Genomic DNA, 26,764 nt, shown 5'->3' with positions numbered 1-26,764 from the left:
AGCCAAGCCAAGCAGAGTCCAGGGCTGTGCAATGCCAAGCCAAGCCAAGCTGTACTGTGCCAAGCCAGACAGTACCAGACCAAGCCAAACCAAGTGCAGTTAAGGGCTCTTCAGTGTCATGCCAAGCCGTGCCAAGCCTTGCCAAGCTGTGCAGTGCCAAGCCATGCCAAGCCAGGCCGTGCCATACCAAGCCAAGCCATCCCTTCTTGGCCCATCCCTTCTCCCTACACTCGTGCCAGCCATGTCCCCCTGGTCCCTGGTACCAGCACGGCCCCTGGGCGCTGACAGGACATCTCTGGCAGTTCTGCCCGCTGGTTACCCCATGCTGGGGCTGCATGCGGCCCCTGGACCCTCCCGGGTAGGGGGGTGCCAGGCCGAGGGGGGACCAGCGTGTCCTCGATCCCCTCCCTGCGAGGCGCTGGCCTGGCGGCTCCTTGGGAAGCTCAGAGCTGGGCACGGACACCCGGGAATTTCACCGGGCAGAGAGCCACAGCGGATTCGAGGCCTTAGGATCTGGGGGGTCTTTGGGGAAGGGGATTTGTAGCTCCCTCTGATGGGTCTGATGGGGTCTGGCAGGGCAGTGGGAGCTGGACTGGGATTGGAGAGCCAGGCACTGCCAGGACAACCCAGCGGCTGCTCGGAAGCGCATGGAGTTGGGGGCTCGGGGCTGGATTTGAGTGCTGGAGACTCCGGAAGAGCTGTGGGAAGCTCACAGTGCCACTCCCAACACCTGGCACAGGTGTTGCTTTCAGTCCACAAAAGCCTGGACTTGATCTGGGCCACAGCCGGCATGGGCAGGTGCTGAGGATGGGGTGATTTTGGGGGGACCCTTGGAGCATCCAGCACCACCTGGACACTGCCTGGGGTTCCAGGGCTGTGCCACAGACCCTGGCACGGGCATGGAAGGGCCCAGCACCACCTGGCTGTGCTTTGGCAGCCCCATTCCTGCCTGGCTGTGCCGGGATGCAGCCCCGGGAGGAGCCCCATGGGCAGGGCTCCCCTCGCCCTCAGTGCTGGAAGGCTCCTAGTGCACAGGGGGGCACTGCAAAATAACGCATTAATTAACAATGCTAATTGATGGTGTGTTCCCTGGTGGGATACACCCTGCTCAGTCCTGTGGGTGCTGGGGATCCCTGCTGGAAAGGGGCAGGTGCCCCTGGACCAGAGCAGAGGACTGGGATTGATCCCCCAAATCATACAGGCGGGGTCCTGCTGGGCTGGGATTGGGATTGAGCCCCCAAATCCCATGGGCAGGGTTGTGATGGCTGGGATTGGGATTTACCCCCCAGATCCCATGCTGGGGAACAGCCCCATGCTCAGCTGGGCTGGGCTGGGCAGAGGAGGAGAAGGATGGCCATGGGTCATCCATCCTCCACACCAGGTCTTGCTGTCTCCGTGCTCCTGCACAGCCATCCTGCTCCATGGGAGCTGGCATTCCATCCCTTCCATGCTCCAAAGAGCTCTGCAAGGCTGAGGAGCCCGATGGCTGGGGCTGTGCCCCTGAGAAACCTCCACGGCCTCTGAGCAGATCAGCCTCCAGTGTTTGGCTTTTTCAGCCCTGTCCCCATGTCCCAGGGCAGGATGTGTCCCCAGCTGGGTCCCCTGCCCGTGTCCATGGGGCTCTGTTGCCATTGCCTTGCTGGGAGTGTTGGGGCCACCTTCCCTCCCTTCTGGGCCCACCTGCCTGTCGTCCCACCCCGCCGGCTCCTCCGCAGCCACTCCTGCCCTGGCAGCTCCTTTTGGAAACAGGTGGAATTATCCCCCGGGATAATCCCCGACGGGGAGCTCGGGGTGGCTGGAGGAGGGCAGCAGCTCCCTCAGGGCTCTTCCAACTGCCCTAAACCTCCTGTCCCGTGGACGGGGCAGCACCAGGAGCCATCTGTCCCTCGTGCACTGCCAGGGTGTTCCCCCTGGAACTGGTGCTCCCCAGGCTCCGGCCGCCCACCCCACACCCCGGCAGAGCTGGGGGTCCCTGAGGTCCCCCCATGCTGAGCACCCTCGGGCAGCTCAGCCTCGTCACTGAGAGAGCAGCGGCACCACGACCCGGTGACACGGTGACAGCTGCCAAAGCCCAGGCAGGTCTCTCCGGGCGGGGATAGGATTAATTAAACTTGCCTGGAGGGCGGGCACCAAATTAAGCCGGTGCCAGTGACACGGGCAGCCCAGACAGCCCGGGGAGCAGCCGGGGCTGCTCGGCGCGGGGGGAGCCGGTGTCACCTGCTGGGCAGCGTCGCCGTGTGCCGGGGTGGCATTGGTGTGCCAGGGTGCGGGTGACTTTCTCCAGGCACCTCTGCCAGGCCCTGGGGACACGGGGCATGAGGAGCGTGCCACCGCTGCTGGTGAGCCGAGGGGTGACATGGGGCAATGAGGGCGGCAGCGGTGCTGGCCAAGGGATGGTGACACCAAGGGATGCAGGTGTGATGGCACCACGGCCTGAGGGACCTCAGAGGGACACGGGTGTGATGTCACCATGATGTGAGGGACCCCAAGGGACCCAGGCATGGTGCCACCACGGCTCAAGTGACCCAAGGGACACAGGTGTGATGCTCCCATAGCCAGAGGGATCTCAATAGACGCAGATGTGGTGGCACCGTGGCCCGAGGGACCCCCGTGCCCCCGGCACTGCCGCTGCTGGGCAAGGTCGCCGTGCTGTGTCCTGGTGCCACTCCCGGCGTGCGGCTCCCTCCTGCCGCCTCAGCCCGGGAGGGTGAGCAGATGCGGCCTGTCCCCGCTCCCCCCGCTCCCGCCTGACCTCCTTTCCAGCTCCGAGGGCTCCTTGTTATGCAATCACCGCCGAATTCCTGCACAAGCAGAAATGGCCGACGGTCCCGGCATCCCCCGGCCACGGGGACCGCGGTGACCCCGCGTGCCCCGGGCCCCAGCCGCTGCCGTGCCTGCGGGAGGAGGGGGCTGGAAGGGGCTCAGTGGGGCCGTGTCCCTGGTGCCACGTCCCCGAGTGCCACCGGGGCTTGTGCCACCCCTGGCACGCAGCAGCCGCGGGGCTGTGGGAGTGCTGGCGGCACCGGAGCGCGTGGCCGTGGCTCGTCCCTGGGGACGCGGCTGTGCCACACGGAGCTGCGTGTGGCACGGCGGGGCCCGGGAGCGGCCACGGCCCCCGCTGAGCCGGGACAGGCTCGGGGCTCCCGGCACCTGCGGCGTCGTGTTTGCCACCGATGGCCCCGCTCGGTGCGGCAGGAGGAGGAGGAGGACGGCTGGGATGAAGGGCAGGGGGGGTCAGCGGCCTGGAGCGGCGTAAAGGGATTGATCCGGGGACGGAAGGAGCCGCAGCGGCCGGGGGGGCCCAGGGAGCAGCCCCGGGATCTGGCACTGACCCGTGCGGGGGGACACCGGGTGCCCCCAGCTGTGCCCCCACGCCGGGGCTGCCCCGGGACTGGCTGCGGGTGTTGGAGCCCCGTGGACACGGGGCCGGCAGGGGCCGACCTTCTCCCCAGACCAATGGGATTCCTGGGATACAGGGGGTCCCTGAGGACTCCTTGGAGTGCACCGAGATCCTGGGGTCTCTGTGAGGTGTTTGGGGTCCATGTGGTCTCCTTGGGGTGCACTGAGACCCTGAGGTCTCCATGGCGTTCCTGGGGTCTTCGTGGGGCTGAGCCCACCTGCGGCCCCCCACTCTGAGCGGGGGCTGCCCCTCCCCCCGCAGCTGGGAATGATCGGGATTAATTACGGCTCTAATGAGGTGTGAAAGGGTTACTGCCTGTGCGATGAGCAGCGGGGCAGGGACGGGGACATCGGTGCCATTGGGCCTGGCTGAGCCTGCACAGCCCCCACGTCCCCGTGGGAGGGGACAGGGTGGCGGGGGGGGACCCTTACCGTGGGAGGGACAGCTCGGGGCGCCCCAGGGCCCCAGCAGCCGCCGCGGGGGTTTCGTGTCCCCAGACGGAGCCTGGCGGGGGGCGCGGGTGGGACGGGGTGCGTGGGGCAGGGACCTCGGGGTGCTGTGGACAGGGAGGGGACAGATGGGACAGGGCAGGCGGCACCCAGCGCGGGGGTGGGCAGCGGTGGGCAGAGCCCGGTGGTGGGATGGTGTCCCGCGGGTGCCGGGAGAGCCGGGCACACGCCAAGGCTCAGTGCGTGGGCACACGGTGTCCCTGGACTGCCTGCGTTTCCTCACCCCACTCTCACCTCATGCCGGGTTGAGGAGCCCAGAGCTGCTCCAAGCCCGGGAGCCCCCGGCTCTGGGAAGGGTCTGGATCTTTCCCACCAGGATACCTAATCCAAAAAACAAATGGCCACCGGGAAAGGGGCACTGCTGTGCCAAACTGGGGCTGGGGAGTGGAGAGGACGCACCTGTGCCCGGCAGCCCGCGGGTTCCCAGGGATAAGGTTTCTGCCGGGATGGTGGGAGCGGGGGTCCCTCGGCAGCGGTGGTGGGAGGGTCCGGGTGTCCGGCATCGCTCCTGGGCCTGGCAGCGGGCGCTGGGCGTCCCCCGGGGAGCCGGTGCCGGCTGTGACCCATCTGCCAGCCCAGTGCGGGGGCGGATGGGGCCCGAGGCTCCCGCCGGCAGCGGCTCCGTGTCCGGGGCAGCGGCGGCCACACGGAGCCCAGGGAGTCTCTGGCAGGCACTGGGGGTTCTGCTGTGGGTGTCACCACCCTGATGCTTCCGAGCCTGTTCTCCCGTGCCAGATGTGCGGCGTGTGCGGCGGGGGCACATCTGGCGGCGGGGGCAGCTGTGCCTGGCCGGCGCCGTGCCGAGGCCGAACACTGGCAGCTCTGTCCGCCGCCGGTGACCTGCGGCCATGACCAATGCGGGGATCTCCGGCTCTGCCGCGGCCCCACGGCACAGCGCCCGCAGCTGCTCCCGCCTCCGAGCAGCCGCTGCCTAGGAAAACCCTTCTTCCCTTTTTTCATGAAATCCCTGCCTTTTCCACATGGCGAAGGGACAGGACACCCCGCAGGGAGGAGATGGATTTATTAAATATTTGGCGGATGACAGAACATGGCTCCCTGCTCACAGGCTGCTGCTGGAATCGTTCCCCGTGCTTACGGCATCGGCTCCGGCGCGGCTTCGCCAGCCGCTCCCGGGCACAGTCCCGCTCCCGGGGACAATCCAGCTTGCTCCCGCACTCCCCTGTGCCTGCAGGAATAGGGAATGGCACCGGAGCTTGGCGTGGCCCCCCGGGACACTCCGGCTGCGTGGGCACTGCCGGGGCTCGGGGAGCCAGGAGTGGCCAAGGCCACGCTGTCCTTGTGCGTGTCACCCACAGAGCAGCCGCTGTGGCACCTCGCGTGGCTCCCACCCTGTTCCCTGCCAGTGGCAATTGGGGTGCCCCTCTCCTGGCACTAACCCCGGGCTCTGCCCCGGGGACTGCCCATGGGAAAATGCTTTGAGGTGCATTTCCCTCCGGGTTGGTTTTACCCCAGGGAATTGCAAATGGCAATCCCGACCCGGAGGGTGCAGCTGGTGTGAGCCCCATGGCTCTGCCCCAGCCTGTGGTCAGCCCAGGGGGCAATTAAAAAGGGGGTTAATTACAGTTTAATCAGCATGAGGCAGCGGGGCCCTGCGGGGGACTGGGACTGGCTGTCCCCTGGGAGCGGAGCAGTCTCCCTGGAAAACCAGGATGGCCTGGGCGAGGGAGAGCTGCCATTCCCGGTGTTCCCAGGGCAGTTTGGTCACTGCTGGTGAGGGAATTACAGCCACAGAGCAGATTTCCCTGGCAGCCTCCGGAACAGGTCTGGGGGTCTGGGCAAGGAGAGGGGGGAGCAGATGGGGAGCAGCCAGACCCCGGCCCGGTGCCCACAGCCCCAGGACCCCACACACGCTGGAGCAGGACCCAGGCTGGGACCTTCCTCCGGGGTTAAGGCGATTGTCCCGAAGGCACAGGAAAGTTCAGGTTCAGAGTTCAGTGTAGGGAGGTTGGGTGCTGGGTGTTTTTCCCCGACACAACATCCCAGCATGGCACTGGTGGAGGTGCTCGGTGTTACTGGGGTGTGGGATGACTCCGGGCATCCTGCCTGGTGCAGGGACTCCTTCGACGGCCCCAGCACAGCTTGGAGCCATGTGAAGGCTTGTCCTGGTGCTTCCTGGGCTCAGTTTGTATCCCAGGCCCCAGCTGAGCCCACCCTGCCCTGCCTCAGGGACACTGGCACCAGCTGGACTCCACTGGCAGGGTCTGGGGACCAGCACTGACTCCCTAAGTGACACCTTTGGGTGACCTGTCACAACAGCCTTCCCTGGGCACCCCTAATCCCGCTCTCCTCGGTGTCAGGGGAGGCTGGGGAGGTCCTGCAGGATCTTTCCCATCCCCTGCAAGTGATGGATCCTGCTAGGTTTTCCTGGGCACAAAGCCCAGGTGCCCCAGCTCTGCTGGCTGCCACCGTCCCGGCCCCGGCAGTGCCACCGGCTCTGGTGCTGGCCCCAGCAGGGCTTGGCTGGGCACCCCCAGCCTCCTGCCGGGAGACCCCGGCCCCTCTCAGCTCTGCCTGGGGGGAAAGACCCCAACTCCTGTGCAGCTGTGACACCCCCAGCTCCCGATGGCCGCCACCACCACAGCCCCATTTTCCCTGCTTGGACCCACGATGCAGCCAAAGACGCTGCAGGGCTGAACAGGGCAAATTCAGCTGAAAACCCACGTGAAGTTGTCCCTATCTCTGTCCCTGTCCCCATCTCCATCCCCGTTTCTGTCTGCATCCCTCTCCCCATCCCCATTCTCATCCCCATTCCCATCTTCATCCCCATCTCCATCCCTCTCCCCATCCCTGTCCTCGTTCCCATCCCCATTCCTTCCTTGTCCCCCTCCCTGTCCCCCCTGGCTGACCGAAGCTGCTGCTTTGCTCCGGGTTCTCATCGCTCCCCTTCCCTCCTTGGCAGCTCGTTCCCAACATTTACATCGAGCCAAACCTGTGGCCACCAGGGTGTTTATTGTCCCTGTCCCGCGGCCGGAGGGAGCCGGTGAGCGCGTTCCCGGTTCCCGGGGGTGCGGGGAGGGGGCAGGGCCGGGGGTGCTCGCAGGGTTCCTCGCTCCCTTCACCCATCACCCTCCATAAACGTTTATAGATGCATCAGGGCCCTCGGCTCCTTCCTCTAAAAGTAGCATTCCTGAGCACCACGGGGCAGAAGTGCTGGAGCCGCCCATGGCTGGGACCTGTGGCCACGTTTTGGGAGTGGCGATGGAGCCCAGAGTGGGCCGGGGGGAGCTGCCATCCCCCGCTCCCTTATTTCCCCCATTTCCACCAAAGCTGAGCCCAACTCCCGATGCTGATGCTCCTCTCAGCCTGGCCATGCTCCTCCCTCAATTCCCTGCTTGGGATGGGAACGTTTTAAGAGCAGGGCTGGGAATGCCAGAGGTTGGTGGCCCATCACGGGCCGTCACCTGCACCCCACCGCCCACCCCCGAGGACATGCCCTCACGCCTGACTCCGGGTGGGTTTTTAAAGGCTGAATCCCCTTCGTGCCGTGCAGGAGGGACCCTGGGAGGGCCTGCACCCCTTGTTCCATGCACAGGGAGGGACAGAAGCCAGGAGGAATGACCAGAGTGGGGCGTGACAGTGGCACTGTTCGGGAGGAGACTGGAATGGAGCAGCACACGGAGCGGGAACAGCCACCAGCAGTTTCCTTTCAGGTTTTTTTTTGTTTTTTAAGCCTCCCATGACTCGCCGAGCCAGTGGGAATGGTCTGGTCACCGTTAGGAAACACACCGAGGGTACATGCAATGGCCTAAGGGGCAGTGCCTGCGGAGAGTCCTCCGGGTGTCTCGGGAGAGCTCCCCAGGTGGTTTTGGGAGAGCTGTGTCGGCAGCAGGTGGTGGAGATCAGTCACAGTTGCACGATGGTGATGGATGGGCTGGAACTGCCTCTTCCGAAGGGGGGAGACGTCCCTCGATCGCAAGCGCAACCTCGGAGCCTGTGGCATCAGAACCCCATCAGATCCCCCATCAGAACCACCATCAGATCCCCCATCAGAACCACCATCAGATCCCCCATCAGATCCCCCATCAGATCCCCCATCAGAACCCCATCAGGAACCCCATCAGGAACCCCATCAGGACCCCCATCAGGACCCCCACCAGATCCCCATCAGAACCCCCATCAGAACCCCCATCAGAACCCCCATCAGACCCCCACCAGATCCCCATCAGGAACCCCATCAGAACCCCCATCAGAACCCCCATCAGAACCCCATCAGAACCACCATCAGACCCCCATCAGATCCCCCATCAGAACCCCCATCAGAACCCCCATCAGAACCCCCATCAGAACCCCCATCAGAACCCCATCAGAACCCCCATCAGACCCCCATCAGAACCACCATCAGATCCCCCATCAGACCCCCATCAGGACCTGCAGAGCCCCCGCCCGGCCCCGGAGCCGCGAGCGCTGGGACTGGGAAAGGGCTGGGGGGACCTTGTGGCTCTGCACAAGTCCCTGACAGGAGGGGGCAGCCGGGGGGTCGGGCTCTGCTCCCAGGGAACAGGGACAGGAGGAGAGGGAACGGCCTCAGGCTGGGCCAGGGCAGGCTCAGGGTGGATACTGGGAACAATCCCTTCCTGGATAGGGCTGTCCAGCCTTGGCACAGCTGCCCAGAGCAGGGGTGGATTCCCCATCCCTGGAGGGATTTAAGAGCTGTGTGGATGTGGCACTGGGGGGACAAGGGTCAGTGGTGGCCTTGGCAGATGATTGGGCTCGATGGGCTCTGAGGGCTTTTCCAGCCTCAGTGATTCCATGATTCCATGACCCCTGAGCCTTCTGGCTGGGGCTGTGCACCCCTGGGCCCTCCCTGGCAAGCTCAGACCGGACCCAAGGTGTGGCACCCACCAGAGTGTCCCGCTGACCCCAGAGCCTCCCCTTAGACCCCAGGCAGCTGGGAAACACCAACTCCTGAGGCCACGGCAGGTCCCCAGGCCGTGCGAGGACCCAGCTGACTCTGCAAGCCAAGATGGGGTGGGGGCTGGGGATTTTGCCCCAAAACAGCCAGGATCTGCTATGTGAAAGCCCCTGTTGCTGCTGCCCAGCTCCCCCCATCACTGGTGAGCAGCTGGAGCCAAAGGGTGGCCAGAGCCACTGGCTTGGCTTGGCTGGACACCACCACCACCAGAAGGATCAGGAGCACCCACCTGGTCCTGGCACCACACATGGGACTGGGAGGAACTTGAGCAATCTCAGATCACGGAGGTTAGGAAAGATCTCCAAGGTCATCAGGTCCAATCCCCACCTTGTCCCCAGCCCAGAGCTCTGAGTGCCACCTCCAGCCCTTCCTGGGACACCTCCAGGGATGGGCACTCCAAACCTCCCTGGGCAGCCCCTGCCAAGGCCTGAGCACCCTTTCCATGGAGAAATTCTCCCCAGTGGAAGAGCCACCACAGTTTAAAGGATTATTTTTGTTTTTCTTTTGTCTATTCCCATTCTTTCTGTAGGATCAAGGAACCTGACTGGTTCCTCTCTCTCATTTTCTCAGTGGTCTCTAATTCAGTGCTCAGCAGCTGCTCCTTGGTGGTGTTGGTGGCCTCACTGGGCTCCGGGGGGGGAATTGGGGCTCCTCCTGTGCAGATGAGCATTGAGAGATGACAGGGATGTCACCCACACATCCTTTTGTCCAAAGCCATGCGGGTTTCAGGGATGTGAGGAAAAGCCACACGCTGTGGCACGACCGGCTGCCCGTGCTGGCTCCCTCTCCAACGCTGTAATTTCACTCCTTCTTGAGTTACCAGATTGTTTCCCGGATGAGGCAGGACTTGAATTTCTAATGTAAAAACTGTCAGAAAGACTCCGGAGCCCCTCTGGGGTTCTCTCCCTCCGCTGCTGAAGTGGCTGGGAGGTGGGAAGGGCAAATCCCCTTTTCTCTCCCTTGCCAGTGGCCTGCAGCGGACACTCGGTGGGAACTGGTGCTGGGGTCATCCCACAGAATTGTGGCTTGGATCCACCACCACTGATTCTGCTGGCCCATGACCACCATGGGCCGGGGCCCAGCTAAAGATGAAAGACTTTCTCCTGCCTGGTCCCTACAATCACCCAGCCTCAGTGAGAGGGAACAGGTCCCAGAGCAAGGTCCCTCCTGTCCCCATCCCTTTCTGGGCCAGTCTGGGTGCATCCGTGGCAGGTTTTTCTGCCAGGAGAACACTCCTTGCCGCTGGGAATGGGCAGTGATGGGCATTATGGCAAACATCCAGAGAGTGTGGAAACCCGACCGGCTCCTCCTCCCAGCTTTTCAGGTGGGGGAGATAAGGATCTCCCTGGAGACACTGCCAGGCTCCAGCTCCTGCCCTCCCGCTCTCAGCTCCACCTGTTTGTCTGTCCATCTGTTGTGCCTTGTTTTAACTCAAAGCCCCGGCTTTTTGGGGGGCAGACGTTGTATTTCTGGTCTGTCTGGACAGTGTCCAGCACCACGGGCTCCTATTTCCCGGCTGAGGCCTCTGGTTACAGAAGCGACAATAAAATGGGAGATAAGGCTGCTCTCACTGAAGGTGACGATGTTTTCCCACTCTGGGGAGAGCTCAGAGCCCCTTGCAGGGCCTAAAGGGGCTCCAGGAGAGCTGGAGAGGGACTGGGGACAAGGGCTGGAGGGACAGGACACAGGGAATGGCTTCCCAGTGCCAGAGGGCAGGGCTGGATGGGACATTGGGCAGGAATTATTCCCTGGCAGGGTGGGCAGGCCCTGGCACAGGGTGCCCAGAGCAGCTGGAGCTGCCCCTGGATCCCTGGCAGTGCCCAAGGCCAGGATGAACATTGGGGCTGGGAGCAGCCTGGGACAGTGGAAGGTGTCCTTCCCATGGCAGGGGTGGAACGAGAGGAGCTTTGGGGTCCTTTCCTACCCAACCCATTCCATAATTCTGTGGAAAACATCCTTCTGAGCACTGCGGAGGGATGGGCAGGTGGGGACCAGAAACAGGACAAGAGCAGGAGGTGACAGGAGCCCCAGGAGCTGCTGGAGATGGGACATCTGTCCATCCTTACCTGAGTCGCTGTCCAGCCTGTGGCCCTCTCCTAACCTGCAACACAGGGAAGCGCAGGTTAGCACGTGGAGCGTTTCCTTTCCCACACAATGAAGGATCTGCCCCCATCTCCTACTGCTCCCACGGAAATCCCCCAGGACTGCACACCTGGACATTCACAGCAGTCCTCGGAAAGTCCAGGCAGGTGGGGAAGTGCCTGATCCCCAAAGCCTGGAAATCCCCGCATGGCTGGGGTGGGATCGCCCAGACCAAGCTCTCAGGGCAGGGCCAGCTCCACAGGCTGCTCAGGCCCTATCCCATGGGGTCTGAGGGTCTCCAAGGATGGACATCCCACAGCCTCTTGGGTCACCCTGTGCTGGACCAGCCTTGGGGTAAAAAAGTATTTTTTTATGTCCAAAGAGGATTTCCTTTATTCTGGCATGTGTCCTTTGTCACTTGTCTTCTCCCTGGGCACCACGGGGGACATTGTGCCTCAGTTTCCTTGAGTCTCTCCCAGGAGCTGTTCGCACACACTGCTTTGCTCCCAGTGCCCTCAGCCTTTCCAAGTGCCACCTTTGTCACTGCCATGGTCCTTCCCTGTCCCTCGTGTCCTGGGGAGCTCAGCTGGACCCAGCGCTCCAGGGTGGCCTCCCCAGTGCCAGGCCGAGGGGCAGGACCGTTGCCTCCTCGCCAGGAATGCTGTGCCAGCCCAGGAACCACTGACCCTCTCTGCACGAGGACACGGCACTGCTGCGGGGTCACCTCGGTGTCCCCAGTCCCAGGCTGTCCCTGCCAGGCTGTGTGGGGGTGGCCTCCAGCCCGTCCTGGCACCTGGGCTTGTTCCCAGGCCTTGGCACTTCCCTTGCTGAGCTCCAGGAGGTTCTGGCAGGGCACTTCTCCAGCCCAGCGAGGTCCCAGGGGCACGGCCACCGCTCCCAGCTCGGCGTCACTGCAAACCTGCCAGGGATGGTCCTCTGGGGACAGGGGGAGGCAGGACCTCGGTTTTGGCCAGGATGGGCAGGTGCATTCCATGGAATCATGGAATGGTTTGGGTGGGAAGGGACCTCAGAGCCCATCCAGTGCCACCCCCTGCCATGGGCAGGGACACCTCCCACTGTCCCAGGCTGCTCCCAGCTCCAATGTCCAGGCTGGCCTTGGACACTGCCAGGGATCCAGGGGCAGCCCCAGCTGCTCTGGGCACCCTGTGCCAGTGCTGGACTCCCATTCCAAACTGGATATTTTTGTCCAGGAAATGTCATGGATCAGAAAACTCTGCATTTCCACCAGTCTGGGCAGGACCCAGGTCTTTGTCTTCCAGTGGTTTCAGGGCTATAAAATCCAAATGGTCAATACAGAAAGGGACAAGGACATGGAGAGTCTCAGGTGACATTGTCCTGGGTTCACCTCCTGGCCACCAAGAGGAATGTGGGGCCTCAGAGGCAGCCGGACCTCGCAAACACGGATTGCAGGGCAGCCCTGGCAGAGCTGGTCCCAGATGGAATAACCCCTGGCAGAGGTGAACACGTGGACACACAGCGCCAGGATCCACCGAGGCTGAACTGCCAGGGGGTGTCATCCAGCAGCACCGCATGGAGGAGGCTCTGCCAGCTCCCAGCTGTGCTCTCTGGAGCCTGGAAACCTCGGGGACACCTCTGGAGATGCTGCCCTGTGATCCCAACCACAACGGACGCAGCTGACTGGGAATCCTCCCAGATGATTTCATCCACCCAAAGTCGCCCCTGCTCCATCGAAGGTCAGCCTCTCCAGCAGGGAGGGCAGTGCTGGGGTTGATTAATTGGGACACAGGGAAATAGGAAATAACTACATGGAGAAACTTGTGAGGAAGCCCAAGGACGATGTCATCCCTAGAAATGGCTTTAAGCCAAAAGAAGGTCGATTTGGAATGGATATTGGGCAGGAATTGTTCCCTGGGAGGGTGGGCAGGCCCTGGCACAGGGTGCCCAGAGCAGCTGGGGCTGCCCCTGGATCCCTGGCAGTGCCCAAGGCCAGGCTGGACACTGGGGCTGGGAGCAGCCTGGGACAGTGGGAGGTGTCCCTGCCATGGCAGGGTGGCACTGGATGGGCTTTGAGGTCCCTTCCCATCCCAACCATTCCAGGATGATTCTCTGAACCCATGGCAGTGGAGTCCTTGTGAGGTCCAGCCTCTCCCTTGTGCGTGTGGGTGCAGGAGCTGAGGAACACCTGAGCTGCTTTTCCTTCTCGTTCCTTCCAGACGGGAGCACGCTGCTGGGCCACGACTGCTCCCGATGGACATGGGGTCAGGCCCCCCACACCCAGAGCATCCCGGCCACAGGTCCCTGTCCATAACCTGGGCTTTGGTGTCGCCCATCCCTGATGTTGCCATGCCCCAGAGCCCCCTCACACAGGGCCGGAGCAGCTCCCCCCAGCCCACGCCACAGGGCTGCACTTCCATACTGATCATTCCTCGATCTCCCTGCCAGACGTTTACCTCACCGGCTCTGGGACTGCAAGAGACCGCTTTTTCCCTGGCAGGGACAATATTTACATTCCACACGGAGGCTTTTGGACCTAGTTCTGCTCTTGGACACGTCTGGGCCGTCCCTTCCCGGCTTCGTGCTGCTGCGATGAGTAACGGGGAGAGTTTGTGTTCCATCTCTGCTCCCAGACATCATACTCCAGCGCCTCAGAGTCCCCCTTTCCCTATTTCCCATGCAAGACACAATGCATATTTGGAAAAAGCCATATGGGTCATCTGGTAAGCATCTAAAATATTCCAGCGATGAGGAATGTTCTGGGCAAAGAGGGTCCTGTAACTTGGAGCCAGGGCGATTCTGCTCTGAGAACCCCTGCTTTAGCCAAAATCAAACTTCCCGCGCTCCTTCCCACCAAGTTCAAATACTGGTGGGCAAAGGAACAGAGCATTTGCAAACACCTGGATGCTCTGCAGAACTCAGTGGATGGGAAAACTCAGGAAAATGAGCTCTTTTGGGAGAAGCGTGAGCTCTGCTGCAGCAGCTGAGCCAGCAGGAAATGTGTGTGTAACAAAACCAGGCTCAAAGTCCCGGTTTGTTGATGCTGGAGTTGGGTTTGGCTCAAGCGAGACAAATGCCGGGGCTGATTCACACCCTGCCAAGGCTGTTCCTCGTGTTTGGGTTTGAAACATCGAAAGCAGAAGCCAAGAGAGCCCTGAGTGAGGTCCTGCCCCTGGGAGGGTCCAGGAGGAGCTTCCTGGTGGCTCCTGGAACGTGAGGTGAGGAGCAGATCCTGAAATCCCCTCCCTCACGCTGCCCTGAAAATCCTGAGGCCATGAGGATCCCTTCCAGCTCTGGGATAGCTCCAGTGGCATGTGCCCTGGACTCGTCAGCACACAGAGAAAGCCTGGGAGGAGACCAGGGGCACAGGGATGAAAGGGACCTCTTGTGACACTGAGGGTGCTGCCTGTGTGGGATCCCCATCAGCAGAGGGACACTTGTCCACCCAAGGCAGGGGCTGAGCAGGTGACAGTCCCACCACTTAGGGACTTCCCTGGTGACTGCCCCACTCTGGGTTTTGTCTGATCCATCCCTCTGAGCTGGATTTCCTGCAGCAGCCAGAGCAGCTCCTCCTCCTCTCACCCATTTCCATGTGTGACCTTTGCTGGAAGAAAAACATCCTTGGAAGCCGAGCACAGGACGGGACCGTGGCTGTGACATCGGCCCGTGGCAGATGCTGGGGACACCTGGGGCTGGGAGGTGACATATGCCAGGGCACAGCCACAGCACCAGAGAAGGGGCTGCTCCACCAGAGCCACCTGCACCCAGAGATATCCACTGGATCCAGAGCCATCCACCTGATCCAGGGCCATCCACCTGATCCAGGGCCATCCACCTGCACCCAGAGCCATCCACCTGATCCAGGGCCATCCACCTGATCCAGAGCCATCCACCTGATCCAGGGCCATCCACCTGATCCAGGCCATCCACCTGCACCCAGAGCCATCCACCTGATCCAGAGCCATCCACCTGATCCAGAGCCATCCACCTGCACCCAGAGCCATCCACCTGATCCAGGGCCATCCACCTGATCCAGAGCCATCCACCTGATCCAGGGCCATCCACCTGATCCAGAGCCATCCACCTGATCCAGAGCCATCCACCTGCACCCAGAGCCATCCACCTGATCCAGGGCCATCCACCTGATCCAGGGCCATCCACCTGATCCAGGGTCATCCACCTGCACCCAGAGCCATCCACCTGATCCAGGGCCATCCACCTGCACCCAGAGCCATCCACCTGATCCAGGGCCATCCACCTGATCCAGGGTCATCCACCTGCACCCAGAGCCATCCACCTGATCCAGGGCCATCCACCTGATCCAGGGCCATCCACCTGATCCAGAGACATCCACCTGATCCAGAGCCATCCACCTGATCCAGGGCCATCCACCTGCACCCAGGGCCATCCACCTGATCCAGAGCCATCCACCTGATCCAGGGCCATCCACCTGATCCAGAGCCATCCACCTGATCCAGGGCCATCCACCTGCACCCAGAGACATCCACCTGATCCAGAGACATCCACCTGATCCAGGGCCATCCACCTGATCCAGGGCCATCCACCTGATCCAGAGCCATCCACCTGATCCAGGGCCATCCACCTGCACCCAGGGCCATCCACCTGCACCCAGGGCCATCCACCTGATCCAGAGCCATCCACCTGATCCAGAGATATCCACCTGATCAGGGCCATCCACCTGATCCAGAGACATCCACCTGCACCCAGAGATATCCACCTGATCCAGAGACATCCACCTGATCCAGGGCCATCCACCTGATCCAGAGACATCCACCTGCACCCAGGGCCATCCACCTGATCCAGAGATATCCACCTGATCCAGAGACATCCACCTGCACTCAGAGATATCCACCTGATCCAGAGATATCCACCTGATCAGGGCCATCCACCTGCACCCAGAGACATCCACCTGCACCCAGAGGCCCTGGTGGGGCTCCAAAGGGAGCCAGTGAACCCACAGAGGAGTGAGTCAGAAAATGCTGCAGAGCTCTCAGACTTGTTTGTCCCCTCACCTCGGTCCTTCCCATTCTGCAGCTTCTCTGTTTCTTCTTCATCTTCTTCCTCTGCTTCAGAAAGAAACAAAAGAGAAAAAGCAGACATGAGACAGGTGGCTGAGAGAAGAGGCAATCATGGAATTGTTTGGGTTGGAAAATCCCTCAGAGACCATTAAGGCCAGTTGTTCCCCAGTACTTCCAAGGCCACCACTGATCCACATCCCCAAGTGCCACATCCACGTGGCTTTTAAACCCCTCCAGGGATGGGGGTTCCATCACCTCCCTGGGCAGCCCCTTCCAATGGCTGACCACCCTTCCCATGAAGGAGTTCTTGGTGAATTTCACCTGTTTGCTGGGGAGAGCTGTGGGTTTGCTCTGTTTAACCCGGGATAGGCCGGGTGGGTTTATGGCGGGGTATTTACACAGCAGAGTGGGAGCAGAAGGTCACATTCCTCTGCAGGTGGTGGCTCTTATTTCAACCCTTCACTGAGACCTGTGCAAACAATTGATGGTGATCCTGAGGGTGGTGTCACTCCTGCCTCCTGCGCGTGGTGTGAGAGCAAAGATGGGAAGAAGCCACCCAGTGAAAGGCAAGGCTGGAGAGCCGGAGGTGTTTGGGACGGATCTGACCAGAGGGGACCTTGCAGACAGGTCCTTTGTGGCTCTGAGAGCAGGACGGTGACACATGGGGCTCACACAGCCCCTGCCCTGTCGGCAGCGGCTCCAGTGGGTCCTAAAGTGAGATCTGGGGAGAGCAGGGACAACACCAGACACCTTTGGAATAACCAGAATTGTGACCTGGAACTCAGCGTTGGGTCTGAACAGGCAGCGTTGCCTCGGTCCCCTGCAGACCAGCACCCTCCTTAAGCACATCCTTTTGAGCTCAGATGGGGTGAAAATGGGGTCAGTGCTCCCTCAGCAGCACTGGGAGCATGAGAGTATTGTATGGATGTGGCACCTGGGGACACGGGTCAGTGGTGGCCTTGGCAGTGCTGGGGGATGGTTTGGCTCAGTGGTCTTGGAGATCTTTTTCAACCTCAATGATTTTGTGATTCTGTAATTCTGTGACTCCACGACTCTCTCACAGAATCACAGAATATCCTGAGCTGGAAGGACCCACAGGGACCATCCAGCCCAGCCCCTGGCCCTGCACAGACCCCCAACAACCCCACCCTGGGCATCCCTGGCAGCGCTGTCCCAACGCTCCTGGAGCTCTGGCAGCCTCGGGGCCGTGCCCATTCCCTGGGGAGCCTGGGCAGTGCCCAGCACCCTCGGGGGGAAGAACCTTTCCCTGCTCTCCAGCCTGGCCCTCCCTGACATCACCGCAGAGAAGGTGGATGAGGCCATGGGAGCATCCCGGGAAGCCCCGTGAGGACGGGGTGACGCCGCTCCCGTCTCCCTTCCCAGGGAATCTGCTCTCCAGGCCGGTGCAGAGGCAGGGCAGGGTGGGAGGTGCAGCCCTGGTGGGTCCCAGGCCGTCCCACGCCCCTCCCGCGGCTGCAGGGGGAGCCGGGGCGGGAGGAGGTGTCTGTTCCCACAGCTCCCCTTGGGACACGATGTGTGAAATCCCGCTGGCTCCCATCAGCTGAGGATAACTCATGCCTTTCCTAATTTACACAAACGACACAATTTCAGACACTTCCAGGGGAGCCTTCCTTGGTCTCTGCATCTCCTCAAGCAGGAGCCTGTCAGCAACTCCATTTTCATTTCATTCTCACTGCCTGCTGATCCACACGGCTTTGCAGATCCCTGACACGGCTGGTGGCCAGGGATGGGACCCTGGGGATGGCCGGAGCTGTGTCAGGGGGGTTTGGGATGGAGATCAGGGAAGGTTCTTCCCCCAGAGGGTGCTGGGCACTGCCCAGGCTCCCCAGGGAATGGGCACGGCCCCGAGGCTGCCAGAGCTCCAGGAGCGTTGGGACAGCGCTGCCAGGGATGCCCAGGGTGGGGTTGTTGGGGGGTCTGGGCAGGGCCAGGGGTGGGACTGGGTGATCCTTGTAGGCCTGACTCAGGTAATTCCACAATTCCGTGATTCCACAACACTTGCTCTGCTCTGGAAAGCAAAAATGAATGAGTGCAGACGCTGGGCAGAGGTTTGCTCTCCGTGTTTGAGCCTCGGGGGCAGAGCTGAGGTGATTTATGGGGGAGCTGACGGCCCAGCCACAGCCCTGCCAGTGCCGTGTCATTCATGGACAACTTTATTAACTCCCAGCTGCCTCTGCCGCCAGGACTCGGGGCTGGGAGTGGGGGATTTACTGCTGGGCAGTAAAACACCCACCCAGCTCATCCCTGCGAGGCCCCACTACGGCACAGCCCCGTGGGCCCTGTCACCGAGGGAGAGAAGTTTATGGGTGATTTTGTGCCACAGCTGCGGGTCCGGAACAGGGACTGGGAGGGTCAGCACAGACATGGGACAGTTCCCTTCTTCCTCAGCAGCAAAGACAGCCCAGAAACAGAATCACAGGATCCTTCACGTTGCAAAAGAGCATTGAGTCCTACCTATGACTGATCCCCTCCTTGTCCCCAGCCCAGAGCACTGAGTGCCACATCCAGGCCTTCCTTGGACACCTCCAGGGATGGGGACTCCACCCTGGACAGCCCCCTCCAAGGCCTGAGCACCCTTTCCATGGAGAAATCCTTCCTGCAAACAGGCTGCTGGGGCACGGAATGGTCACAGCCTGTTGCTGCCAAGGCTCAAGGGCCACAGGACACTTCCCTGGGTGACGCAGGACCTGCTCCGGCCCCACTGGATGTTCAGTTTCCCTGGCACAGGAAAGAGGCACAGAGGGAGTAATTATCTGTTTTCCACATCACTGTTTACCAGCAAGGGATGAAATTGGCCTCCTGTACAGTTATAGACACGAGATTGCATCATCTGATGCAGAGTCATGGCACAGGGTCTCACCTGCTGCCCAGGCATGGCAGGACTAAGCAGGAATTTGGGGACACTCACTCCAAAAACCTGCTCTGGCTTGTGACTGTGTCATTAAGGAGCTCTGGCTTCCAGACTGGGGCTGGGAGGAGCCCCTCTCCCAGGAGATGCTCCATTGGGATCAGTGGGAGCAGGAGGGAGGGGATGGGGTTGGCTCTGTGGATCACCAGCCGGGGCTGTATCCGCAGGGTAACGCCCTCCCCACCACGGATAAAACCTACGGGAAGCCTCTGCAGGAGGTGGTGTGAGCTCCCAATGCTGCAACCATGGAATCATGGAAAATGGAATCCAAGATCACCCCCCAGCACTGCCCAGGCCAGTGATGTGGGCTATAAAAATGATTTTTCACTGAGAACGTGGACATATAACCTCACATTGTGCTTTAGTTTTAATAAAAAATAAATGTAAGGACAAATCTCCGATCTGTGGCTGCCAGTTCTCCTCCCGTGCCCTGAGCCAGCTCTTACCTGAGTGGAGCTCCTTCACCAGTGAGGACATGGTGTTGGTGATGGAATCAGCTGCTACCAGCAGGTCGTTGCGGAGGTTCCTCCTCGTACCTGGGGCGGGGCAGACACACAGAAATCAGGGATGGCTGCACTGCCACTGCCCAGCGTCCTCGTGTCGCCATGCTCAGCCTCCCTGTCCCACCCTGGGATGGCACCTGGGCACTCCCAGTGCCACCAAAGCAGAAGAGATGCAGATTCAGCCTGGAGCAGCCCAGCTCTGCCCCATTCCCTGATCACCCTCGTGGCTCATGAGGTGCCACAGGCTCCTCTCTGGGACACGGCAGCACCAGGGCAGTGACAGCCCCCTGTGCCCGCAGAGCCACTCTCAGTATTGCTGAGGTTGGAGGCTGCTGGAATTCTCAGCCTCCTGCATGGCTGGAGGAAGGAATCCTCTTCCTCAGGGTGCCCCGCAGCTGGGGCACGGCTTTGTGCTGTCCCCCGGTGACACCAACCTGCCTGGACACTCCATGGGGAGCCACTGCTGGGCAGCATCACCAGTGACCACCAGTGGCCCCATCAGTGACCCGAACATGGCCACGGCTGTGCCAGAACAGCCGGGAGAGCACGGGAGCACAACTGGCACAGGGATCATCCCACGGGCTGCTCACAGGGCTGGGGGAAGGACGATGCTTGTGGCCTCCTGTGGTGCTGGGAAGGCCACGATCCTCTCGGATCATGGATGTGCCCCATCTTGGGAAGGGTTCAAGGCCAGGCTGGGCAGGGCTTGGAGCAACCTGGGGTAGTGTCCCCACTGTGAAACAGCTGGATAATGTTACCAAGCCCACCCAGACATCCCTGGCTGGGACATTGAATTATTTTATTAAGTGAAAAAATCGACATTTTATCCTGTTTCCTGTGTTCTCCACCGGCCTCGGGTTTGCCTGATTTTGTGTGATTAATATGAAATAGCACTAATTGTGCAGATTGCCTTTCCGGAAGGATCATTCCAGGAAAATTATTACAGAGCCTGGTCACCACGTTCTTCTCTTGCAAGAGTTTTTCTGGTCGTTGAATCAGCCCCACCGTGGTTATCACAAGAGGAACACCCCCCTTTCTGCTGGCGGCGGTGGGTCCGAGGATTCCCGAGGGACTGCTTTCTTCTCTTTCAAGATGGTCAACAGCAGAATTGATTTCCTCACTAGATGGTGGCCTCTGTCTCCGAGTATTTCACCCAGAAACCATCAGGGTGTTTTATTCCAAACCTGTCATGCTTGGTCATCTTCCAAGTGCCAATCTCGGGAATCCTCCACCGAGTGGAAGATCAAGAGATCATCCAAGGAGGAAACTTTTCCAATCTCAAGACTGTAAGACCAAGATCTCTGAGATTCAGTTCTTTAAAGCTTTCCTGCTCCAGAATTTCCCCCACTAATGGGGCAGCTCGTGGAGGACTCATGCCCTGGGAAGGAAAAGGAGCCCTTGGTGTCCCTGCCCTCCCCGAGCTCATGGCAGCGAGAGGTGGAACCATCACATTTTTAAGCATCTGGTGGATCTGCAAAAGTCAGTATAAATGATTGAAATGTTTTGTTAAAGCAGAATCAGAGTACTGAGGGGTGTCTGTGGGCTTGTTTTGGTCCCCACTGACACTGCTGCTGGGATGAGCCCTCTGCCCAGCCCTGAATGGCTTTCTACAACCCCTGGTTCCTTGCAACACACATTTGAGATGCTGTCAGGTGTTAGAAACCTGGAAAAGCCACAAGTTTTCACTTTGGGCGATCTCAGCAGGTCCTGATGAAGGAGCAGTTGCTAGGGAGAGGCAACAACCTTGGCTTCTGCACCTTCCCAGGAAAAGGCAGATGGACACAGAACAAATGGGGATGCCCAGGGAAGGCTGGAAAACGAAGAAAGATCCAGCATCATGTCCTGCCATAATCACGTGTTCGTTGCTCTGAGCAGCAGGAAGACCATTCCCTCTCTTCATGCTCTTCATGAGCAAAGGGAAGGGGGGAGCAATGGACTGGGTCCTGCAGATCCTCCCAGTGCCTGGTCACGCTCAGGGTGCTGCTGTTCCACGCCTGGGGAAAGAAAGGGATCCTGCACAGGGGGAAGGAGAGGCAGCTGCCACAGCAATCAGCCGAGAGCTCTGGGCTGCACCACCAAACTTGCTGTGGAGATGAAGAGGAGGCGACTGGACCACCCACAGCAACAGATGGAGCGCTCGCCTCTGGTATTTGGCATCCTGCCTCCCTGGAAATGCCTGCTCTGCTCTCAGCGCTGGCAGTGTGCAGGCATGAGGAGCTCGCTCCCACCCATGGGATGAGGAGGAGACATCCCCTTCTCCAGAGGAGCTGCAGGTCTCAGAGGGGCCGTCCTGCAGCGTTCCCTGCGCCGAGGCTGCTGAGGCCGAGGGCTCCTGGTCCCGCTGCAGCCCCAAATCCCAGCTGAAAGTGCCCACTGGCAACCAGTGAAGTGTTCACTGGCACTCCTGCTCCTCTGCTGCCATTTCACAGCCTCTTCCCTCACCTTCTTCTGGCAGCAGCTCATTTAGGCAAGGGCAAAGATCATTCCAGAAGGATATATCCACTGATAAACACAAACTGTTACCTCAAACCTGTTTGGTTTGGAGATGCAGCCTCGGTTCTGGGAGGTTTCTTTCCATGTTTGGAGAAGGAACCTGTCCACCTGGCAAAGGGATTTGATGCTTCTATTCACAGTCTTCCCTCCCTGGAGTGAGAAACCACCTCCAGTGACTCCACCTGAGGTGACCTGTCAGCTTTTAAAGAAACAAACCACTTCTGCATCAGGTGAGGGCTCTTGTTCACTGCCCAGGACCGACCACGGCACCCGATTCCCGGTGGGATTTCTCAGGGAGCACCACGAGGTCCACAGGGATAATCACAGAACTACTGAGACTGGAAAAGACCTCCAAGATCATCGAGTCCAACCTTTGTTGGTTGCTGCCCATCCCTTGAGTCCTCACCCGTGCCTCAGGGAGAGAGGATTTTCTGTCCTTTCTCTCACTGGCAGTGAGGAGAACATCAAAGACAGGTGCATGTCCAGCTTCAAAGAGGTGATGTCCAGGAAGAACCTCCACATCTGCCAGAGACTGGGAAGACCAGGTCCTGCTGCTGTTTTGCTCCCAGCTCTACATTCCAGGATTCTGCTGGAGTACTCAAGATGAAAAGCTCTGGACCAAGATGGGCCAACAATGAGAAAAGAGCCTTGAAACCTCTTGTGTTTTTTCTTGCAGTTCAACCACCAGGTTTGTAAGATTTAATTCTTTAAATTATTTGTGGGCGTAACTTTCTGGGATGGGAGATCCTTTCCCTGCAGGGGAGATCATCTTCACAGAAATTAACTTCATTAAGTTCAAAAGATTCAAAATGTGCCCCCAAACTCCTTGGTGTGGGGCACAGGAGAGGGGTTTGTAATGATTGCCTCGATAGCGTGAGTTACATGTGTGCTGTACATGGGATCCCAGAATGGTTTGGGTGGGAAAGACCTTAAAGATCATCCGGTTCCAAAACCTTCAGGGACACCTCCCACTGTCCCAGGCTGTTCCAAGCCCTGTCCAGTCTGGCTTTGGACACTGCCAGGGATCCAGGGGCAGCCGCAGCTGCTTTGGGCACCCTGTGCCAGGGCCTGCCCACCCTCCCAGGGAACAATTCCTTCCCAGTATTTTTTCTCCATCCCCGCTCCTTCCCATGGTGACACGGCCCCGGGGTGCCCTGCCCTGGTGGTCACCTTGTGTGAAGGCCTCCTGCACGTCGCCCCCGAGTCCGGTGAGGGTGTCCTGGGGTCCGTGCGTGGGCGTGGAGCCGGCCGAGGCCGACCGGACGGGCACGGGCGGGGGGCGGCCGTGGGTGGGCGAGGGCTGGGCCGAGCCCGCTGCCTGCGCCTGCAGAGACACAGAGACCCCTTTGCAAACTGGGCTTTGGGCTCTGGGGCACGGCTAAAAACAGCTCTGCGAAAACAAACAGACAAACAGGGGAACGTGCAGGGAAAGGCTCTTCCCCAGAACGCTCCCGGTCTGAGCAGGGATGTGATGCACGAGCAGGGGGTGCTGTGGGAGGTGGTGGCACAACGGGTGCAGAACTTCATTAACTTATTTTTATATATTTTTATATTTGTATGTATTTTTATATATTTATATATTTTTATTTTTGTATATATTTTGACATGTTTTTATGAAATCACATGCTTTGTATGTTTTGTATATTTATATATTACATAGTAGATATTTAATGTATATACTATGTATATACTATATATTTTATGTATTTTAATGTATTTTTTATAGTTACACTTCTATATTTTAGATATATTCATATAATTTGACTTATTGCTGTCAGTGAATTTTTAGATTTCATTTTACATTTTCTTTCAGTCCAACCCACCCCATTCCTGCTGTGCCATCCCAACACCCTCAAGAGCAGCTCTGCACCAGAGGTGACAGTGCCGTCCCCAACACGGCCTCTGGTGCCCCCCTCACTGGTGAGGGACAGCACCAGGGGGCTGCCTACAGCCTTGAATCCCGCTGCAAATCCCAAACAAATTCAGGATCGTGGAGGGTTCAGAGGAATCTTGTGCAGTGTTCACTTGGCAAAGCTCCCAAGGAGCTCCTGCCCCAGCAAAGCCTCTGGGGCTCAGCTGGGCTGGGCACTGGTGATGGGCAGGGCAAGGAGAGGGAGGGACAGGAGAGGACTGACATGGGATTATTGGCTCTGCGTTCCCAAAAAAACGAGCTCTGGTTTGTACCCTGTGTGTGGTGCCCACGGGCCCTGGCTGGGCTTTAGGGGCCTTGCAAGAGAATCCCAGAATCCCAGAGTGGTTTGGGTGGGAAGGGACCTCAAAGCCCATCCAGTGCCACCCCTGCCATGGGCAGGGACACCTCCCACTGTCCCAGGCTGCTCCCAGCCCCAATGTCCAGCCTGGCCTTGGGCACTGCCAGGGATCCAGGGGCAGCCCCAGCTGCTCTGGGCACCCTGGGCCAGGGCCTGCCCACCCTGCCAGGGAACAATTCCTTCCCAATGTCCCATCCATCCCTGCCCTCTGGCACTGGGAAGCCATTCCCTGTGTCCTGTCCCTCCATGCCTTGTCCCCAGTCCCTCTCCAGCTCTCCTGGAGCCCCTTCAGGCCCTGCAAGGGGCTTGGAGCTCTCCCTGGATCCTTCTCTTCTCCCGGTGAGCACCCCCAGCTCCCCCAGCCTGTCCCGCTGTTCCCGGCCCTAGGCCCTGCAGGCCCTGTCACTGCATTCACATTTTAGCAACGTTTAATTAAAGCCACTGCTCCTCAGGAATTCGAGACCGAGGGCTCCGAGCTGCCCAGCCCCAGAGCCACTCCCGGCGTTTGTGCCTTTGGTTTGTGGCCTTTTTTTGAGCTGGTTCGAGGTTTGCTCCCGGTGACGTGCGGCTGTTACCGAGGCAACACGGCCGGCGAGCAGGGATGCTGCGGTGACACTGCCAGGACCTGCACGGTGACACTGCTGGGACCTGCACAGTGACACTGCCAGGACCTGTGCACAGTGACACTGCCAGGACCTGTGCATGGTGACACTGCCGGGACCTGCACAGTGACACTGCCAGGACCTGCATGGTGACACTGCCGGGACCTGCACAGTGACACTGCCAGGACCTGCACAGTGACACTGCTGGGACCTGCACAGTGACACTGCCAGGACCTACAAGTGACACTGCTGGGACCTGCACAGTGACACTGCTGGGACCTGTGCATGGTGACACTGCCAGGACCTGCACAGTGACACTGCTGGGACCTGCACAGTGACACTGCCAGGACCTACACAGTGACACTGCCGGGACCAGGACAGTGACACTGCTGGGACCTGTGCATGGTGACACCATGAGCATCTTGAGCAGCAGTGACACCACAGCACCTGGCACAGACATGCCACTGCCAGCATCCTGTGCAATGGTGACACTGCCAGCACCCCACACATGGTGACACCACCAGCACCCTGTGCAAGGGTGACACCACCAGCACCCTGTGCAATGGTGACACTGCCAGCACCCCACACATGGTGACACCACCAGCATCCTGTGCAATGGTGGCACTGCCAGCACGCCACACATGGTGACACTGCCAGCATCCTGTGCAAGGGTGACACTGCCAGCACCCCACACATGGTGACACCACCAGCACCCTGTGCAAGGATGACACTGCCAGCACCCTGTGCAATGGTGACACTGCCAGCACCCCACACATGGTGACACCACCAGCATCCTGTGCAAGGGTGACACCGCCAGCACCCCACACATGGTGACACCACCAGCATCCTGTGCAACGGTGACACCGCCAGCATCCCTCACATGGTGACACCGCCAGCACCACCCATGGTGACACCGCCAGCGTCCCCGTGCCAGTCCCACGGGAGCTCCCAGGAACAGGGTGCTGCTCGGGATGGCCACAGCTCTGGCTCATCGCTCTGTCTCCGCCACCCCCGTGCTGATGTTTGTATTAACATGAAAACCCGGCCGTGTGGAAAATTGTCATTTTGAAATGGCATTAATAACTGGGGAGTCACGTGTCCCCGTGCCACGGCCTCGCAGGGGACGGGGCTGCAGCGGGGCAGCGGCGCCTTTCCAAGGAAAAGCCACCCAGACATGCGTGTGCCACTGATGCCATGAAGGTTTTTTGCCTTTTCTTTTATACCCCTGTTACACCTTTTTACAACTTCTGTATTCCTAGTGCTTTTTCTCTACATTCTTGGACTTGTTCGTCAAGCTCAGAGACTAAACATTTTAGAAGCTTCGTAGCTGGGGATCAGTGTGCCCCAGACCCCAAGGTCCTCTCCAGAACATATTCTGTAAACCAAGATAGAACCATCCAGGAGAAGGCTCCTTGGGGAGGGGGGCTCACTCCAGCCTCTCATTGGGGAATCTTTGACAGATCTGCTAATTAGTAACACCTATAATGTTATACCCAATCTTTTGGGGCATATTCAGCGGGGTGCATTTCAGTGCGTATGACCTGGACGTGTGCACCTAAGGATCCTTAAAATAACACCAAGGTAAAATCCCTTTTTCCCTCCTAACCGTGTTTGACTCTTGGTTTTAAGACCAGGAAAAAGCATCACCACACCAGCAGCTTCCCTTCCCTGCACCCAAACACCAAATCAAACCTTAAACACCCACCGAAAATGCACAGAAAAAGGCAGGAGTGTCTGAATTTGCATGAATTTGTGGCAAATGGTGCCCACGCCTGGGTGCTCCCAGTGCAGCCCGTGGGACATGGATGGGGACAGTGGCAGCTGCCACCTGCCCCACAGCTTCGGTTTGGAGGAACCGGCTCTGTCCTCCTCCACCTCCTCCTCCTCCCGGACTGAGCCTCAGCAGCCACCCAGGGGAGGGAAAACAGCCCATGAAGATGGAAAAGGGGAACAAACCCGGCCCTAACACCTGCCTCGGAGAAGGGCCAGAACCAGAACTTTCCTCTCGCCAGGAGGGAGCCAGAGGAG

General features: G+C 59.8%; 1 protein-coding gene across 1 annotated transcript in view; it reads right to left on the bottom strand.

Moving 5' to 3' along the window:
• Nucleotides 1-6,860: 6,860 nt before the first annotated feature.
• The window catches only part of DTNB (dystrobrevin beta), a 121,293-nt gene continuing 101,389 nt past the window's right edge, over nucleotides 6,861-26,764 (bottom strand). The window contains exons 17-21 of the mRNA XM_039568619.1: nucleotides 23,035-23,188; nucleotides 19,315-19,404; nucleotides 15,934-15,987; nucleotides 10,909-10,943; nucleotides 6,861-7,861 (exon numbers count right to left, since the gene is read on the bottom strand). Of these exons, the coding sequence (XP_039424553.1) occupies nucleotides 10,939-10,943; nucleotides 15,934-15,987; nucleotides 19,315-19,404; nucleotides 23,035-23,188 (303 nt within the window). The 3' untranslated portion in view covers nucleotides 6,861-7,861; nucleotides 10,909-10,938. The remainder of the gene's footprint in view (nucleotides 7,862-10,908; nucleotides 10,944-15,933; nucleotides 15,988-19,314; nucleotides 19,405-23,034; nucleotides 23,189-26,764) is intronic.

The sequence above is a fragment of the Corvus cornix genome, chromosome 3 (genome assembly GCF_000738735.6).
Source record: "Corvus cornix cornix isolate S_Up_H32 chromosome 3, ASM73873v5, whole genome shotgun sequence".
NCBI classification, from domain to species: Eukaryota; Metazoa; Chordata; class Aves; order Passeriformes; family Corvidae; genus Corvus; species Corvus cornix.
This window is presented reverse-complemented; position numbering and strand designations above follow the sequence as displayed.